Source organism: Electrona antarctica, assembly GCF_951216825.1.
Source record: "Electrona antarctica genome assembly, chromosome: 4".
NCBI lineage: Eukaryota > Metazoa > Chordata > Actinopteri > Myctophiformes > Myctophidae > Electrona > Electrona antarctica.
This window is the reverse complement of record NC_136809.1, coordinates 26710530-26731015: the sequence shown is the minus strand read 5'-3', so window position 1 is coordinate 26731015 and position 20486 is coordinate 26710530. Positions and strand designations below refer to the sequence as shown.

Sequence of the window (20486 nt, the reverse complement as noted above, 5' to 3'; positions counted from 1 at the left end):
GCCTATCTATCCTCTATTGCGTTACATAGAGTGAGTGAATCTGAAACTGACTCCAAAGATTATCGCATGGCATTGGCCCACTAAATGTAGAGGTGGATAACATATCATGCAGTGGCACGTAATGGTATCATTAGTGCTGATGTTAAACAGAGACCTTAGACATGCTTTAACTTAGTTGCATTTAAGTGCCATGTGCGTAGGCCGGTAGACATGGAAATGGAGGCAAAAGCAGCTACATGCACAGTGCACACAACCCACACATAAACAAACCAATTACTTGCAAATACGCACAAACAGGTATTTTCCCTAGATTTGATGCAGGTCTGAACTAGTTCTGCTCACCATCAGCTCTCTTTGGTCTTCCAGGTTCTTAAGGAATGAGGAGAATTCCTGTAAGGATTCATCTGAAAAAGACAGAAATACATGCTTTAATGGATTTCCACACACACACACACACACACACACACACACACACACACACACACACACACACACACACACACACACACACACACACACACACACACACACACACACACACACACACACACACACACACACACACACACACACACACACACACACACACACACACACACACACACACACACACACACACACACACACACACACACACACACACACACACACACACACACACATTCGGAAAATTGTATGTTCTCAGTTGGGTGGCAGATAAGGAACCCCAAACAAGCATTAAAACCTGAGTTATACTCTGTCGCAGACTGAAATAGCAGATGTTCAAGCTCACAATGCGTCACACTCAGACATGCTGTGAGCTTGTAGATCGGCTAGTATTGGTGCACTATACCGGCATGCAACTAAGTCTGTACAACTCACCCATAACAGTGTGTGGGCTGCCTTGGTGGCAATAACAGTAGCGACTGATGGACACACTTACCAATACACCGTTCATCATCCGTCTTGGCATCTCCGATGTACTCAAAGTGAAACTCTCCCAGGCACTGGGCAAATTTCCTCTGGGCCATCCCGAGTTCTGGAGGAAGAGAAAAATACACATGTTAATGTGTATTTATTGGGGGGGATTCCCTGGTGGCCACAATCACAAAACATTGTCCGTTCGTTCCGCACATCAAGCGTCTGTGTTGTAGGTTATCGGTCCTATCTGAGCTCACTTTACGGTCTTTGTTGTTGTCTGAATATAGCAGAAATATCTCTAGGGCTCTCTTCAGGAGGCTGAGCAGATAGAATGCCCACATCTAAATTGATGGTGTTGTACTAGGGGGAGATGGTCAGGTCACTTCAAACTCCACTGAGGACCTGAAATGGGCCACACGCACCACCACTGCACCACACACGTAGAAATGCCTCTATTGAATACATCAGCTGAAAAAGGCGAGCTGGGTTTATAATAGCAATTCACTACCATGTCTTTATAAAGGGCGGACAGGTTGATGGTTGGTATGAAGTGCATAGGCTCAAGTACTAATCATAGACTATTTTCATGAGGGTAATCAAAAGCATTTCATTATATTTAGCACCTAGTGCCTACCTGGCATCTATTTCTGCTCCTGTGTACTCAGCAAACATCCTGATGGTTATGCCACCAAAGGATTCCGACATCCTGTATCTTTACGATCCATTATACCCACTGTTAGCTGGCTGATACTGTACTACATACAGTACATGTACATCCCACCATAGGTTGTCATTGATTGGTCATTATACTTATGCCTACAAAATGTAATAGATCATTATACATTATGATAACCCAGTCGGACCACATGCACATGCATAGTCAGACTAAGTTGACAAGTTTTATTTGAAAAACCTTAATCTTGATAATGTTTATGCTCAAAATAAGATTCAGTCATTAATCTTGTTAAAGCTAGCTAACTTTATTGAGCCCCAAAGGGGAAACTCAGGTGATAGTTCCATTGCAACAACGATGAATTAAAGGGTCATTGAAAGCCAGAGCGCATAGTCAATGAAGTTATATAAAATAAATGAAATAAAAAAGCCGATCAGAAGATCGGATCGCAACATGTGTGTGTGTGTGTGTGTGTGTGTGTGTGTGTGTGTGTGTGTGTGTGCACTGCAGAATCAATAGGACATAGGGAATGTAATAGGCCAAATGCCATAAGATTCCATCAAACCAAATTTCACAACATCAAACCTCAAGAAATCCTGAGAATTCAAGGCCTCATTTAGCTGGGCTGCTAAATGCAAATGCTTACTGCAGTTACTGCTTACAAGGGAAAGACCCAGTGTACAATAAGTAAACAAAAATGGCCCCCCGTCTATTTTGGAAGCAGTGGCGAGATTTCCCCAGGGCTGGGAATCTCTGCCCCCACGGCCATCCCCTGGGGAGGTGTGAGAGAATGTAGCGAGGAGTATTTTAAGACTGGAGCTATGAGTGGTATCCTGTGGAGCAACATCATTAGCTCTGGCAGCTGGTTTGGAGTTCTGTGGGGAAAGATCAACTGGTCTGTAACTGCTAAACAGAGTGTAGGCAGTGCAGGCAGCCATTGCAGAAGTTCCCCTCCGTGCATTTTTATCTTGCACCTACAAGATCGATGCAAACCATCTGAAATGACGCTACTGTCTTTTGGTATCTTTAACGCTCAATTCACACGTTTACGTTAGTCCACTGGCACACACTGCTAAATGCAATAAATTGGACATGTCTGAGGTTATGAGTGACAGACCAACTAAACTACATTACCTAGTTATTGCTTCTGAACAGGTTGTTTTACAAACAAGCTGCGGGAGACCAGCAACAGGTTGTCTGTCTCTACTGTAGTGTACTCCATCCAAGCCTGTGAGTTCTTCAGCCTCAGCAGAGCAGCTTACTCGCTCACAGCATGAACAAACATGAATAAACTGCTTCACAATAGCGTGTCACATCAATGATGGTGTAACTAAGACACTAACACAAATATCTATTTTGGAAAAAGGGAAGAGGGGGGCTATGATAATCGAAAATCCATAAATCTCTGTATCTGTCCATCTGTCTGTGTCCATGTTATACCCATATGATGCCATTGCATTGATGTTGATTGTTAAGTCAAGCAACTACAGGAGGCTAGAGTCTGCAGTCAGTACACTGAGGTTATTGCATGGGTTGACAGCTTGATTTGATAGCTCCGATCTTTTACAAGCTAATAGAAGCAACAGTCACAAAACCATGGCTGCTGTGTGCACCATGCACGCAATGGATTACAATGTTAATAGGCCCAAAGCTTAAACATGTGAATTGGGTTGGACAATGCCTGCCTGCACTAAGCACAAAAGACAGCTTCTGCCTCAGTGGCCTATATCAAAACCATTTAAACCCTGCATCACAGGCAGGTCTTGACCATTTTTCTAACCGTACACTCATAATGTTTGCCAGTGCCAACTGCCACCAAACAAGGATGCACAAGCAGTCTCACACCCATAAAGGCCTATTCAGACTAGAGCCTCTTACCAGGTGAGCTATCAGGGCACCAGAGATTAGTTATCTATTGGAGTCTGACTCTGAGACTCACTCTGCAATACAGAAATCAGTTCACACCAACCATTTCATGCTGAGATTTCAAGGATTCACTTCTTGGGCAACTGCTCTGGATATGAACACACAGTTGAATCATCTGCATTATTTTAACTTTGCATGCAGTACAAAACAAATCTCAGTTAAATGAATACAACTTTGCAGCAGTTACAGCTTACATAGGAATAGCCTCGGAAACTCAGACGTTTTTATTTCCAGGGAGAAAAAAAAAAGTCTGGGACCGAGTCCACTTCAATTCGGCATAGAGTAGCGCAAACGTCGATCACTCTCTGCTGAATTCTGATCGTCTGCACCTTTGTTAAATTGACGCACACACACTCCTCTCTCTCTGTCGCTATAATGAATTAGTCTCGTGTGGCGCAGCTGCGTCTAGATTCTCCTGGCGGATCCTGCCGGGAGCTGCCTATGCCATAGAAGCATAGGTGGACCCCAGGATAACATAGGAATGACTCAGTGTGTGTCAATATTAAATCATGACTTGTCCTAGTCTATTTAGGAAGCAACGAGGTAACAATGTGGAGATTCACAAGCACCTGTAGTCAGTCCCTCTGGTCAGCTTGTGGAGGTCATTCAACTACAGGATGATAATGGCTGGACACTGAGACGGCTTACACGTTATTATTGTCTCCACCAGGCCGAAGGCATGGGGAGAGAGTATGTTTTGCACTCCGTCCGTGTGTGTGTCCGTCCGTGTGTGTGTCCTTCCGTCCGTCCGTTACCAGCTAATCTCCGGCACCGTTAACCCGGTCGATGCCAAACTTTGCACACACACTCCCTGGATGCCAACGATGAACCTCTGCCCCACATTTTCCAGAACGGCCTGTTATAGCGCCACCATGAGGCAGCTTTTCACATTTTTACCTAAAACTGCACCGATCTGCGTGAAACGTTGCATGCACACTCCCTAGAGGCCAAGGACAAACCTTTGACCTGCATTTTCCGCATCTGCCTTTTATAGCGCCACCAGGAGGCCGACTTTTGTAAAACACATTTTTTGATATTACTCCTCCAGATTCTGTCCAAAAATCTCACAAATCGTTACACAGTATCTCTATGGTCATGTGCTCAAGTCGGATCTGTCCGATATTTCATATTCCATCCTAATTGGCTATAATTGGCTTTCACAGTTAGCAAGATTGCCCCGTTTTGAACAAAAGCCTCAAATCATGAACACAGCATGCAATTTACGTGAAATCTTTCACACATTTTCTTACTAGACTGAGGAATATATCCCACCCTTTTCACATTGGCCTGTTATAGCGCCACCAACAGGTTGATTTTTGCAAAACACATTTTTGGAACAAAATGCCTCAAATCATCCAATTGCCATCAAAGGCAAACATGTTTGGCAAACATGTTTCCTCCTTCCTCCTGGTGGAGACCTGTGCCCAGAAGGGCACTTTTTCTAGTTTACAATGTTTTGTTCTTTGAACTGGCCGACCTTTAAATAGCAGCAACAGGAAGGGTCCCTTTTTTTCTTTCGGTGAGGTCATTGTTGTTGCTAGAGAAATCAGATGGACAGCTGGTGAGAGTAATGCATGGTGAACACACTGTGGGAATAGAGGTTTCTTACTAATGCCTATAGGATGCACTCTGACATCATCTCACTGTGACAGGATGTAAGTAATACAAGATGAACAGTGTTCATATATATATATATATATACGGCTGGGCGATATGGACTCAATCAATATTACAATATTTTTTTACCAAATACATTGATATCAATATTGTTGATAATAGAACCGCTTTACTGTAATATGTAGCCTTTAAAAATGAGGAATATCACAATATTACTGAATCCGAAATCCCAGACGATATCCGAGTCTCATATCATAACATCGATAATATTGATATAACATAGTTATATCTATTCTATTGCCCAGCTGTATGTTCATATTTGTCAAAAATAAGGTATATTGTACATAGCTACAATACAAGGGTGTAGCCTACAGCACATGGTAAATCAAAAAAATTATGTTTGTGTTGTTAAATCCTTGTAAATATGAGGCAGACTTTCACAGTTGGGACTAATAAAATAATAATGTGTGCTTTCCTTTACCTGCCTACACTGAATAAGGAAGCCAGGCGTTGCTAAAGGTTATAAGCTAGGACCATTGCTGCATGGCTGTAATGAAGTGTTGCCAATTGACTATCAGACATCTATCTGCATGCACTTAGCCAGGATCCATAGGGAATGTAATGGATGAGGCCCTGGGCTATTCCAACCACAGCCAGACCCAACAAATGGGCACAAGCAATGCTTGAGGCGTGGCTACTGGCTCATAATGGCTTTGTTTTTAGCTTGTTATGTTATGCAAGATAGCACGCTGGCCTAACATTAGGTAATTAATCAAAACTGGGGACAGTCTACATTTGTCACGTCCTGTACACGCAAACAACAACAACTAAATAGGTCAATGTAAAAAAACATCATCAAGAGCACCGTTACTTAGGCCTAAATCATGAATGCCGTGTACTGTATGTGTGTGTGCGTATCCGTTTCATGCGTGCATATATATATATATATATTTCTTAATATATATATTTTTTTAGGTTTCTGAGCTCAATTGCACCCAAAAAACCTGAACTTTTAACATTCAGTAGATTTTCTGTGGTCTTGGGTTTTCAGTACTCTGACTTGCCTGTGGACTGTGAGGTAAGAGTCCACAAATCCCGTAGGCCTATATGACATAAGAATTTGCCAGCAGCTGATGTCACTGTTGAGGGATTTTGCCTGTTTTCATTGTAGCTCAAAAGGCTTCAGAACACACAGAGAAAACCCCACCCCACAGAAAATCCACTGAATGTTCAAAGTTCAGGTTATGTGGGTGTAATTGAGGTCATAAAAAATAATAAATAACGTCATGAAACCTTTAAGGTTCCAGAATGATTATCGACAATATCAGCAACCAAATCAAACAATTGCATTTTTATTTTATGAAAGCATGTTCAGAAGTTTTTTTGTTTTAATCATGCAGCTAATATTGACATGCAGCTACTTCAAATCTTCTGCCAGAGCCAGCTGTGTAAAGATTACATTTTTTGTTCAGGCGACAAGTGCATTCAGGAGACCTTGATATTTGTGTATATTTAAAATGTCCCTTCTAGGCTGTAGTCAAAGGTGCATCTAACTTCCAAAACTCCAAGTGATGTAAACACAGTCTTGTGTAGTTCTGAGTAGGAGTTAGTAAATTATGGGTTAGGGACAGTATTCTCAAAACAGAGCTGAAGTATGGTCAAGCATGAAACTTAGTGGGAAACATGTTATGTTAAACATAATAATTGACTTTGACATGTGAGGTATTTGGTCAAAGATAGTGATATTTGATTTTGTCCGCCGTGCCCTAAGCTATACATGCAAAAACACCCTGTTAGTACAGTATATACAAAGTTTGATTATGAAAACCTTACTATTTATGTAGGTAACCATTGTTGACTTACATCCCTAGTCATAATTTAGCATAACTCTACATAATCAGAATAAGGGAGATGTCCCTGACCGCTGCCCCACCATCCTGAGATGTTCTGGTGATTAAAGGGGCGAAACATCAGTGAAGGATGGCTCCCAGCTGATGACCCTGCAGCTGGTATTTAGGTACTGGCTGAAGTGGGCCCGACGGAAGTGGCCCGAGAGGTTCCAACATCAACCTACGCTTTTCAACCATCAGGTATGCGGTCAGGTGCAAGCTTGGCTCAGGAAGGAGGATGCCCCTGTCATGCAGAGGCATCCATTCCATTTCAAAGTTTGTGGGCCCGTTTTGCACAAAATGCAAAACAATCTGTAACGTAGCCCAAGAAAGAACCACAGTCCGCTTCATATATTTTGGCCAATTTTAACTACACCGTGAACCGTAGGTCATACAATAAAAAATGTTTTATATAGATAAAGAAATGGGTAGACAACCAGTCCTGGCAGAGACCTACGCTCTGACACTTTCTAGTTTGCCCTGAGTTCCGTCATAACACACTTTTCTTTGACAGCTTGGTCAAGAAGAACTGCACTTGTGACGTAGTCCTAACAACACTGACAGAAACGGAGTGGAAAATTCAGTACCCCTCCTCCCAGCATGCATTACCAAGGAACATGTTTTGACAACATTCCACTGAACCTTGAAAAACTACTCAACCACACTGTATACTGTATCTGGTGCGAAATCAGGGCATTCTTTAAAGGGTGCAAAGGCCGCCTGTAAAGCATGGTGGTGCATTCTTAAACAACAGATAAGAGTCTTGTAGGCTGCCCAGCTGGAGAAATGCAGTGGGTTGGGGCGGGGTGATGGTTTGTAAAAGTACGCTAAAGCCACTACACAGATTCATTGCTGGAAGTCTTTTAAAATCCGCCCCCAAAAACCTTCTAGCAAATGCACTTGCCGAGTGTTGTTTATTTTACTTTTCATTGTTAACGTTTGTTTTAAATATTGCGGTTGCCAGAAGGTTTAGTGTCTCATATCTTATATCAACAATGGTTTGGTACACTACTACTAACCTGCAGTTTAGTGCCACATACACATATAACATATACAATTGTCAATCTGCATTGGAATAGTGTTTAGTTTGTTTCTTGCTAAGCAATATTTCCTAGTTTAATTTATGTAAATGTATTAGTGCTTACATTTTCACAATGTGAGTGTATGGGAATGTAACACAAAATATGTACATTTCAGAAACCGTAAGCCTTATAATGTTGAGCCGTCTGGAAGAGGGTCTGTCTGTGCCCTATGTCTATGTCTGCAGCTAATTTCGCAACAACTAGATCGTTCACCATCCCTCCAATCAATATTTTGGAAAAACTGACATCATCAATACTAGAACATTGACCGTTGGTTGGGTTGCGATCAGGTGTGATCAATTTGCTAATAAAGGGCGAGGTTGCGCATCATTGTGATGTCAGAACAGGCCAGCTCAAAATATGGAGATCTAGGAGTGATCAGTACCCGTTGGGGGGTGATCAGGTGTGATCAATTGGCTAATAAATGGAGAGGTCGTGCATCATTGTGATGTCAGAACATCAATGTGATGTCAGAACATCATTGTGATGTCGGAACAGGACATATATGGAGAACTAGGGGTGATCTAGATTTGGGCCCTGACCAAAGCCTGGTCAGAGGCTTTTGTGCTGGTTCTGGACAACGGGCAATCCGACGGATGGACACGTGTGTCAAATTTGAAGTCTGTGGGGTTTTCGAGTTACGTGGATTACATATGTAGGTACATACACATGCGTACATAGACTTGGTTTATAGATAGATGACGTCATCAACATGATATTCTGTCATCATTGTCTAAAACTCATTTCATCCAACCACCAATGTTGCCCCTTTCATATGGACTTCACTAGTTATACTAATTTCATAGACATTCTCCTTCATGTCAGTGATGAAGGCCTCCTGGTCCAAAACACTGTTTACAATAGGCGCTTACCCTAGCAACAGTGATGATGTCAGTCGATAGATTCGTATTCTGTTGATTAGCACCATGTGTGAGTGAGCGTGGCACACAATACAGTCCTCTACAAATCCCACTCATCCATGCAGTCTTCTTACAGCAACAGAGGTGGAAGTTGAATGCCTTTTCAACTCACGAAAAACTAAAAAGACGGAATTCGACATGAGATATAGATAGTCGGTTGATAGTCTATAGAGCACCGAAGTCTGACGTAAATATGGCCCATATAGGCGTTTTAGATCGCCTCAATAAACAAATCATCCTGGCCGCTTCACTCATATGTAATTATGTATATGAAGAATCGACTAGTAGTAAGGGCATTTTATCAGGTATTTGACCAATCTGGGAACTAAATCGTTACCAAGAAATTTCTTCACCAATGTGTTTCTAAAGGTGTCTAATAACATGTACTAAAAGTTTGAAATTCAACTCCCATGGGAAAAATGAGTTATTAGCATAATATGTGACCATACCCATAACATCCTATATAAGGCAAAAAAGTCCAAATTTCATCATTCTTTAAGTAGCATGTGACATATGAAACTAGGGTGATTTCATGATTCTGAATCCATTCCAAGCATTAGTTTTGCACAAAAAACACTCCTTGGGCTAAATTAGGCCATATCCAGTTGACCAAATGTGCTGACCTCATCACGTTTGTGTGGCCGTTTTCCTCCCAAGGAGTGTTTTTTGTGCAAAACTAATGCTTGGAATGGATTCAGAATCATGAAATCAACCTAGTTTCATGGTAACGATTTAGTTCCCAGATTTTCATAGATTTCTCTTACTATAGAGTTACTAATGTTACTGCTGCCAAATTAGTTAAATTTTCGCTAGAAACGGACTGTATCATATATGACTGACTGACTGTCTTAAATGATACAGAGACACCTACCAAACAATAGCGCCAAGACAGTTTGAACCACAATTCTTATACGAGACGATTTTAAGATGACCCCATGTTATTCTCCAATAGAGAAAAACTTCAGTGAAGCGTGAACCAGGGGATGAGTGACTGACGGCAGGACTTCGGCGCTCTATTACCTATGTTAGTGTGTATGTCCATGGTGTGTGTGATCCTGTGTCCATGGTTTAATGTTGGGAATGGGTTACTTGTCACACCAAAGCACCTTACTTGTCTGAACTTCACACTCACTCAAAAAGTGATTCTGGTGGGAAGTCATGAACTATTGGCTTCAGCAAGTGGGGTTTATCAAATGATTACAGAGAGCATTCAAAGAAAAGGGGGGAAAAAAAGAAGATTGAAAACCAAAAAAACAAAACAGAAATGACATCTGTGTCTCTGTACAGCGTCAATATATTTACCAGAGACATCAGCTAGATACAGTCAGTGGAACAATAACAACTGTGTCAGATGAAAGCTCTGCATTTACAGATGCAAGAGATAGCTGCTAGCCTACAGGACAGAACAAAATACCACACACTAGGGCATGGGAGTCCAAGGCGAAGGCCTCTCCTGTGTTTTTGCCTTTTAAAGCAAGGCATTTCAGTGAAAACCTGTGAGCTGTCAAACTTGGATACTTTCCATGCGGAACACTAGAGAGACCCCGGCCTGCCTCGCCTCAGAGTATGAGTCATGGGAGGCCCGACCTTACATTAATCCGATACCACGGGCCAAGTTCTTTTTAAAAAATGTTAGAAGGAACAATGCAGGAGAAAAATTGTATTAAATACCTAGCTGTATGACATAAACATGTTTTGAACTGAAAATGTATGATCCACAAGTTCACACAAAGCATTGCAGAACGACATCCCATGTATACAAGTCATATTATTTAATATTAGTTTTATTATGATGATTATAGATCTGCTATTTTCCGTGTATGTTGTTAAGATAGAAACAAAGTATAACTTTTGCTTTATACAGGGTGGGCAAAGTCTTTTAACAAGAGACGCTGTCACAAAAGGAAAAAGGACAAGGTGACGTTCAGACTCGTACCATTAGGCTTTACGGTTCCATACTGGGAAATTAATCTAATCATATTCCATGAATACAGCTGGCGTGTAATGAATAGAGCCAATGACATTGCACAAGGTCATGAATAATATTGTGTTTCTTTGCAGGGGGTGGGTGGGAACTAGGCATTGTTTTTCTGTGAATGAAACATGCTGATTGCACAAGATATAAGCCTCTGACATGGATCATAATCGAGGCATAATTATATTAATAGCCTCCAGTGTTCATTTTGACAGGAAATTCTTAGTCTTTTCAATAATACACCATTTAGTTTTAGTGCTATTTAGTCATCTGAAATGGTTCTCTTAGCCAATCTTAGTCGACTAAATATCAAAATCTTGGTCTCGGTTTTCTTTCTACATTTATATCCAATGGACAATTTGAAACCCATTTTTCAACCGGTGCCAACAGCTTAGGCAACTGGCAAATCTCCCTCTGCCAACCTGACTGGGGAGAGCCCCGAACTGAGCTCATGCTTCCTTCAATGCATGAGGAGAGTGAGTTTCCCCTGTAGGACATAGCGCGTGGAAGGAAGAACAAGTTATTCCAACCTGTTCCTTTCTCCTCCATCAGGAGCTCCGGATGACCAGGGGGAGGCAGTATAAAGATTAAAGACCTGGATTACTGCATGATTTTTGTGAGAGTAGGGACACGGGGAGAACATATAAACTCCACACAGACCCTTTCACCAACTCCGCCTGGGTATACTGTAGGAGAGAGAACGCCCCCAGCGTCCCCGGCAGGAATCGAAGACCTTCTACCTTCTGTGAGGCGGCAGCGCTACCGACCGTGCCCACAAAATCTTAGTCTTTTAATAGTTGTTCTTAGTCAACAAAATGAACACTGGTAACCGCAAATGAAAAGCTCATTAAAATTCTATAACATGCCCTTTCCCCCCCTTTCCCTTCAGAGCTGCCCAGATGTTCGTCTTTAGTTTTCTTGTTTGTTCGTTGTTTTTTTTTGCTCCAGGAAAAAAAGAAAATGTTGTAACTTTGGTCACCATTAAGAACATGGGAAATATACCTTTATATATATATATACACGATTGTAATGCACTTGATCTCATGATGTAGTTGTTCATTATGCTTGTACACGATGACCAAAATAAAAACATAATTTCAAAAAAATAAAAACCTTTAACATGCAGACAGGTGGCATGCATCCTGTGACATGTCACGGCAAAGTAATAAGACTGCTGCATGACTGTATCCACAATTCCACACTTCCTCTGCCTTTTGTTCCATGTCAGCAGAATCTACATGCTTAATCATCAGAGGAGGGGGGTGTAGCCCTGCAGTGACGCACTACCATTACTAATAATATACAGTGATGACTGAGTGCCCGTCAATAACACTAAGTCTGTTTACTCTCTGGTGGGAAGACACAAAGACTAATCCAGGTCCTTAGAAACCCAAAGCAAAAAACAGACTCTGTAATACTACGAGCAGTACTAAACAAATGGCATAGCACACACACACACATTAACAACCGGCATTATTATATAATAACTTTTACTTAATTTAATTAAATGACAAATCACAGATTGGAGACATTTAGCCATATGAGATGAGGAAGTGATGCTAATTCCGGCTCTGAACCCGGTCAAATTGGATTTACCACTGAGCTAATAGAGCCCATCTGCTTGGCTGCTATGGAGAGAAATTGTGTCCAACCTACTGTAGACACATGATCAAAATGTCTCAATAGAAGAGCTGGGAGACCAAATACAACAACCACCCCAATTGTTATATTGTTTGAACATACTCTACCATACGAATACACTTTATTCACTAAAGTAGAGCTTTAAATATAATGTTTGGTTGTTTTTTATTTAACCTGCAGAATGGGGGGTTGTCAAAACAGCCTGACAAAGGACATTATTTATACAGTACATCTCTTTTAGGAAGGCCATAACCCTATTGCACCAACCAATTCACACATAACACAAGCCCCACCCGCACAAAATCCAATAAGAGACACGCACAAGTCAAAGTTCAACTGCTGAAGATCCATTCGGGTGTATTATCAACAGAAGTGCACGGTGTATTTGTTGGCACCGCTAAACTGTTTGTTATGTTTTCTACACTCTTATCTGATGTGCCACTTGGGTCAAAGCGTGGCCCGGTCCAGCCTCTCAAAGAGTGTCCGGTGTTTACATGACCATGCCTTTCCCCTGTCCTTCCTGTTCCACTCGTCAATCTTTTCCAGCTGGAGTCCACGCTCGCTCCACTCTGCTCCCACCTTTTTCCTCCCTGGAGGCCTGCCCCCCTCTATCTTTCAGTCCGACTGTCACAGAGTCACTCTGCCGATGTCTAGTGCTTCGCAGCATTACATCCTCCACAGCATCAGGCATTGCGTCACCCCCAAGACCTCCCTGGTCCTCAAATGTCAAAACAAGCCTGCCTGACAGGTTCCCCCAGGGTGACCTCTCAGGGACTGACCGCCTGGCTGTTGATATTATAATTGTTCCCATGGCAACAACTAACAAGGCGACGCACTGATTCACAAAGACTTTTACATGCTGCCCTTTTTCACCCCTCCACGTCACCATCATCACCATGTAATGGTCATCCTCTCACAGGAGTTCAGACCAACCCAACGTTTTTAATGAATACTTCATCCCCAAAATAATCCAAAAACAAAGAAACAAGAGTTTAGTTGAGTCTGTTTTTAAAAACACAAACTTCATATAAAGATAAATCTGTTAACAAACCCAAAACAACACTCACAATGTAAGCACACCACGTGCCTTCATCCACTCCAGTCCTCAGTATTTCGGAAACATTGCTTTTTTCCTGAAACAATTGTTTAAAACACTTCTCTCATGCACGAACGATGCACACACCTGGGCCCACGTGTACTGTTGACGGACACACCCAGTCATATTTATAGTTTGTGCATGAGACAGTTTCTAGTACACAGATGTTTTTTCTTTTTCAGCTTAAGTTAAAAGCGATGTTTAAGGCAATGTTTTGCGATTCTTCATTCACCATAAAGGTATGCGATACAAATTAAAAAGGAATTCCACACACCCAGTTACAGTTGTTTACAAGCCGGTGCGTAGGCGAGATGAATCTTGACAGATTATACCTGCAGGCGTACACTGCTACTTGCACGCTCAAGAGAAGTTTTATTAATGTAACAACTTTTTGGTCATGTAGACCAGACCTTCCTCAGGTTTAGTGATACAAATGAAAATTCTGCTTGTTTTCAATCCATCATGGGTAATGATAGGGTAAATGATTCATTGTTGAATCATTGTGGGGTGAAGTTTCCTTTAACACTCCGCCACATTCACCTGCACCACAAAAGGAGCTCCTATAGTACAATCATGACAGGTATGCAGTTTCACTTATAGTAGGCCTCTCTGTGCCTCTCTGCTAGAGCTAGAGATGGAAGAGCGTTCCTCCTACATGACCTCACGTCTCTGCTAATGCAATTTTAATGAAAGATTGCGATTTGCCTCTTTGGCAGCATCAGTAAATGTGATTAGCGGGGAGCGGCAGCTAGCCAGTGCAAATATGGCAGTGCGCTCTGAGATATGCCTACAAAAGAGACAAATATATGCCTGCAAAAGAGACAAATATAATTTCACATTGATGAAAGTCAAAGTACTGTTGTTGGTAAATTGACATCGACGGGAGGAAATCCAGTGGTCATGATGGTCTCATACACTGCCCTCTTGCCACTGCCACTGCTTAAAGGTGCTGTATATAAAGTGATAGTGTTTGGTTAAAACAAAAGGTTCTTTGTTTAAAAAGGTTAAAGCTCTTTAATGCAATAGTAATCATTGCTAGAGTGTTTACAGGAGGTCTCCCTGTCTTTAGCAAACACAAAACATACATTTTCAAGGGGTTGCCAATTTAATCCAATCTCGAGTTCTTCTCTCTCCTGTTTGGATGAAATTGGTGTTCTGTTTACTAAAGAGCAGGAGATACGGGAAGACGCTTGTTAAAACACTAATTATGCTAATGACTATAGAATCAAAACCACGGGGTGCCTTGGACGTGTATAGGCATCTTTAGGTCTTTTTTTATTGATATCAAACCATTATATAAAAATCAATGGAATCAAATCAAATGGAAGGTGGGGCTTTTCAAAGTAAAATCTGCCTCATATGCTGGCAATCTAGCGCCATTATTTTGAAGAATTCCCCAGCAAAAAAGTGTTAATGAACAGTCTAAAATGAATTATATAGCAATTATTAGTTACATAATATCGAGCCATTTAACACTTATTTTACCAAAAGATACAACACTTATGGCTCGTACACACTGCACGATATTTGCTCTGATTATGCTGTCGGGAGCATTTTTGGCGCTCGCCGACAAAACTCCCGATCCGACGCAAGATCGGGCTTTGATCGCCAAGTTTTTGCTCACTGTGTGAAATCGAGCTGCAAGAAGATCCAGTGCCGATAAAAGCGCTCGCCGACGCCTTCCTGAGCGTTTCTGAATATCTAGCAGGTTTAATATTTTACTCTGTCCGTCGCTGACTGGACATCATACAGTGTGAACTGGGTTGCGACTGTGCGCACCGAGAAGGCCTGTATTACAGCCAATGAGAGCACAGGACAGCTGTGCTCACAGCACTGCTGTCTGTCTGTCTGTCAACTGTATCGATAGTTGATCAGATGATAACATATATAACCTTTATTCCGTCGGTAAATCCCTGTGTCGTACATATTGGTACTAGCTATATTAGCCCAATATTGCCGTTACACATTTCACTTGAATAATGTTGATAAACCGCATCGGAATCAATGCTGCAAACATTTGGACCTTGTGTATGTGTGTGTGTGTGTGTACACATACGGAGAGAGACAGAGAATTATGTAATGAAAATTGAGATTTAACGTCCTGTCTCGCTATAGTTTCCAGCAACGTCTCGTCATAGATCTCTGATCTCCACCCTCTCGCCGTGTTGTGGGGCAAACTGAACCAAAGCTGAACTGTCATTCACGCTTTGTGTTTGTAAAATTACTCATTTGCCGACTAAAGATTGAACGGAAAACTAATGGAAAGACGAGGCTTGCTCAACATACATACAAGCTATTAGGAAGAGAGCTTTATCTCTGCAAAATTGGGGATATTATGAACACACTCGCACACAGAATGGAAAGATGATTTTGACCGCTACTGCCCCACGTTCAAGGCTACAACTGGCGCGCAGCGCAGTAGCCTACCTTATTGAAGGAACAAACTATTATAGGCCTACATGTAATTGCTTAGCGAAAACATCTGCAGAAAAGTTTTTAACTGTTAAATCTGTTCATTGAAAATAGCTGATCTGCAAGCTCATTAGGTTGTAGATGGATTACAATTATACTAATAGTGATATATAAATATATAAATAAAATGACCAGCTAGACACCCAATTAAAATAGAAACCTCATAGATTATATAAATGTGTATGTGGCTTAATTAAATGACCAGTGCTTGGCTGTTATGCATCCACCGTTCTGTGCACATTTGCTTGATACTTGATTGTTTGATAGAAAGTCCAGACAGTATGAATGAACCGAGCAAATCTGCACCATTAAAGTAGTGTAATAGCATGGAAAAGTCACTGTTTACATTTACAAGCTCGTCATGTCACTCTAGCAAAGTGATTGATCTGTGTCTCTCCTAGGGTCCTACTTGCCCCACAACAAGGATGCGGGCTGGAAGCGACAAATGTTTACACCCCTTCTGGGATATTTTGCTGGGCCCTAGCGCACGTAGGCTACGCTACGCTATCACAAACATTTCACCTTGTATGCGTGTAGCATAGCCTATTCCTGTGTGTGCACGCAGAGAGAGAGAGAGAGAGGGGAGGGGGGCGTCCTGTGTCGGTCTCGCGCTTGAATCACGGCATCCTGCAGGTATGTGCAATGTCAAAATGAATTGGAATAAAAAACAAATTATGTAGCCTATATGTATCGGGTCTGGATCGCATCCTGGTGAACTCTTGCAGTGTGTTATCCCTAGTCGGCGGCCAATCGTTTGGTGTGAAAGCCACAAAGATATAATGACAGCCAATTTAAAAAAAGACTCCTGTAGTGTGAAATACATAAACGATCTGATGACTCGCCGACAACTTTAAAACTCCTACAGTGGGGCCATTACCGGTACACTATCTTTTAGCTGTACAGTTCTAGTCTAGTTCTAGTGTATACACTTTAAATAGCAAACTTATTGAAGTATCTCACAAGATTTAAGTGTGATAAGAAACAAACCAATGGACAAAGTAACCAAGGTCATTCCCCATTAATGAGATTTTCAGCTCTGAACAGATCAGATTTTCTGATAGGGTAGAGGGCAGCTATTAGACATTCCCGTTTTCTTTACAACCATTTTGTATCATACATCAAATCTACACAGATTCCCTTTGACATTTACGGTATAGTTTTTGAAGTAAAATAGGCAGGACTGCCTTTGAACTTGTAGTATTGTACCTGTAATACCAATTATGTCCATTGTAAAGAAACGTGTTGGGGGGGGGGGGGGGTTGTTTAACAAGGGTTCTGACAGGACAGTGGTTGCTCTGGAGGAGGAAGCTCCCAGAAACAGGAGCGTAGTGTTGTCACTCTTCTAGTGGGCACTTCCGTGTCACAGCTCTCCGGCCCCAGGGTCCTGCATTGAACATTTCCTCCCAGAACCAAGGACTTTCCATTGCGGGACATCCTCCCAGGCAGAGGGAGTGGAATGAGAGAGGCCGAGCATGGCCTGGGACTTGGAGATTTGGAACAGTATGAGAGAGGTGGAAGGTCCATCTGACAATACAAAACATGAGATCATCCCAGGGTCACAAAATGAAAGAAACTGAGGGGCGTTTCTCTATTATCTTGCTATAGTTTGTTAATAATGTGTAGCCTGGCCCTTTATTGAAGTTTGAGGGCATACACTTTGGATTACTGCAGATGAGTGAAGTAAAGTCTAGTGCAGCAGATCATATTGACCATGTGTTGAGCACACAAGGAACAAATTCACTTAGGAACAACAATGAAGAATCAGACTATGTTCGTAGTAATGCTCATACGAGTGCTTTAGGATCTAATCTGAAGTATGCACATTTCATGAATGAAGCCCATTGTTTCTGTAATGCTTGCAAATGTAGTTATTTCAACAACTGGAAGGGATGAGGGGCTTTATATAGCAACAATGTACAATGTAGTCTGCAGTCAGGGTGTAGCCAGGGCCCAGGGCACAGCTAGGGCATAAGATCAACCTTCTATTGACAAGCCATAGCAGCGGGTCAGTGAGGCAGAACCAACAACACACTAGAACTCTTATCCAACTTTAATCCATTAACTGCCACGGTCAACTAACTATACAGATGTTTATTGCAGAAAGGCAACCTGCCAACCTGATTTGTAGCATAACCACAGTCCTTTTATTAAAGAAAGGAAACCTGGTATTTTATACAACTGCTTAGAAAATAACAGACAATCTGCATCTGTAGAGTTGAGGGAAAAGAAATGTGAAATGCATAACTAGAAGAAGAAGAAGGGCAATGGCATACTTCTTTTATTTGTTTGGGATAGTCTATTGATTCAAATGTGCTTTGTACAAAACATTCTTCCATAAAGCTGATGGGCAGTTGGGCACCATCAGATGTAGTTATAAATAAAATTACCTTACCTTACCTAGTGGTGAACATTATACTGCTTAATAGCTTTGTCCCAAATCAAATTTGGTCATCAAAAACACTGAGAAGAAGATATTGATCAAATATCTAGGAAATCTATCTAGTATCTGTAGCATGTCAAAGACGCGTCAAAGAAAGGCCTTCCTCGCAACTACACAGACCAGAGAAAAAACCACGGTAAACAAAAAAAGACTAAACTGCAGAGCCATTTTCTTTGATCTCTCTTGACAACAGAGTAGACAGAGACAGCAACTTGGTGAGGCAAGGTTGTTACACTTGTGCCCAGTAATGAGGGCTTTAGCTGTGACTGGACTCCACCCTGGGAGTGTGAGTGAACAAGGCTGTTACCTGTTACTTTATAACTTACCCTCTGTGTGGTAGCTACACCTGAGAGTGGGTAGACTGAGCACACAGTGTCTATTGAAATCGTCAGACGGCTTTTCACTGTGCTTTAAGAAAGCTTATGAGTATAACTACTGTGTCATACTGTAAGCCTTGTTGCAGCCCTGCCACGTCTAATATTCAATATGGGTTAGTCATTCATTAATCCTAAAATTACTATCCGAAATGCACACCTGTGTTTAGTGTGTTTTATCAGAGCTGATAAGTAGTTATTCTGTATCATTAACTGTGCTGGACCAATGAGAAAAATAATAATAATTTTGAAGTGTCTGAAGAATGGCTGGTGCACTGCAGCCTTGTTAAAGACCGCAGTGGAGTGGGTCTGAAGTGGGTCACAGGGTATAGACTTACGCCAGCATGGTCTGCACAGTGCACACATTTTCACATGTACAGTCAGACCTATATGGATGTGAAATGAATACCAGAGGTCATCCTATGTTGTACCATGAGCTGCAGCTGTACAGGTTCTATGGATAAGGCCCCAAAACACCTGCAGAACATCACAGTCAATACACGTTACATGGAGCCTAAGAATTATTCTAAAACTGTCCACTGACTTCTGAAGAACAATCAAACTATGCACCTGCTGTATATGGTGGACAAAATGGCATACACTTTTCTGAATAATCTTTATTTCAGTCAAGAAGACTTGAACTTCACAGACTGCTACTGTGCCTGTGTCTGCCTGTGTCTATTATGTACAGTACCAGAAATTCATAGTAAAGTAATGGTAGGTGAATAGGACTTCACCAGCATCACATAATATCCAACAAGGAAAGGCTGGTTCACCTGCTTCAGAGCCCTGATGAAGACACAGTACAGCAGGGGTCGAAAATATTCGTTTCATAATGTTAACAGAATAAAGGCTGTGAATTAGTGCTCCAGTCCTTCCTAGTACAGTATTAGCAGTATACTGTTGATATAATTGTTTATCAGCTAGAACATCCGACTAAAGTCCAGCATTACAGTCAGCAATGCCACTTAAGCTTTATTGTCACATCACAGATTTGCAGAAGTAAAACAAAGTGGGTGAAATTCGTGGGTGAAACAGACTGCAACCTCAGCTCTTGCTAGACAGTTATCATTTCAACAACAGACACCGGAAGGGTTGTGAGCCACAAGCATGCCACAGCATGATGAATTCCTGTACTGTTCTTTGTCTATATAGAAGTGTCTATTTGTACGTCTCTAAATGTTTTGATGAATTGAACATGGTAGACCCTGTTGTAAACAAGTGTAATGCTTAATTGGGTCGTCCACTCACAGTTAACAGCCTTTGTATTGAGTTTGTGCTTGAAATGTACTGTAATTCTGCAAACTGTTAATAAAATGTTCAATCAAAGCAGCACAGCAGTGTTCACCTCAACCTACATTGCTGCAGGCAATATACATTACACTCAAGGGAAAAGGTAACAATAAACATTAACATTAATACAATTAACCAATATTACACCAAGCCAGCGACAGTGAACTCCCAAACTTCACCTACAGCTG

The 20486-nt window shown here is 41.6% G+C and overlaps 1 protein-coding gene across 2 annotated transcripts in view; it reads right to left on the bottom strand.

Annotated features, from left to right (window-relative positions):
- The window catches only part of arhgap10 (Rho GTPase activating protein 10), a 79349-nt gene that overhangs the window by 57976 nt on the left and 887 nt on the right, over positions 1 to 20486 (bottom strand). For both annotated transcript variants that reach the window (XM_079500164.1, XM_079500165.1), the window contains exons 2-3: positions 923 to 1018; positions 343 to 404 (exon numbers count right to left, since the gene is read on the bottom strand). In XM_079500164.1, the coding sequence (XP_079356290.1) occupies positions 343 to 404; positions 923 to 1018 (158 nt within the window). The remainder of the gene's footprint in view (positions 1 to 342; positions 405 to 922; positions 1019 to 20486) is intronic.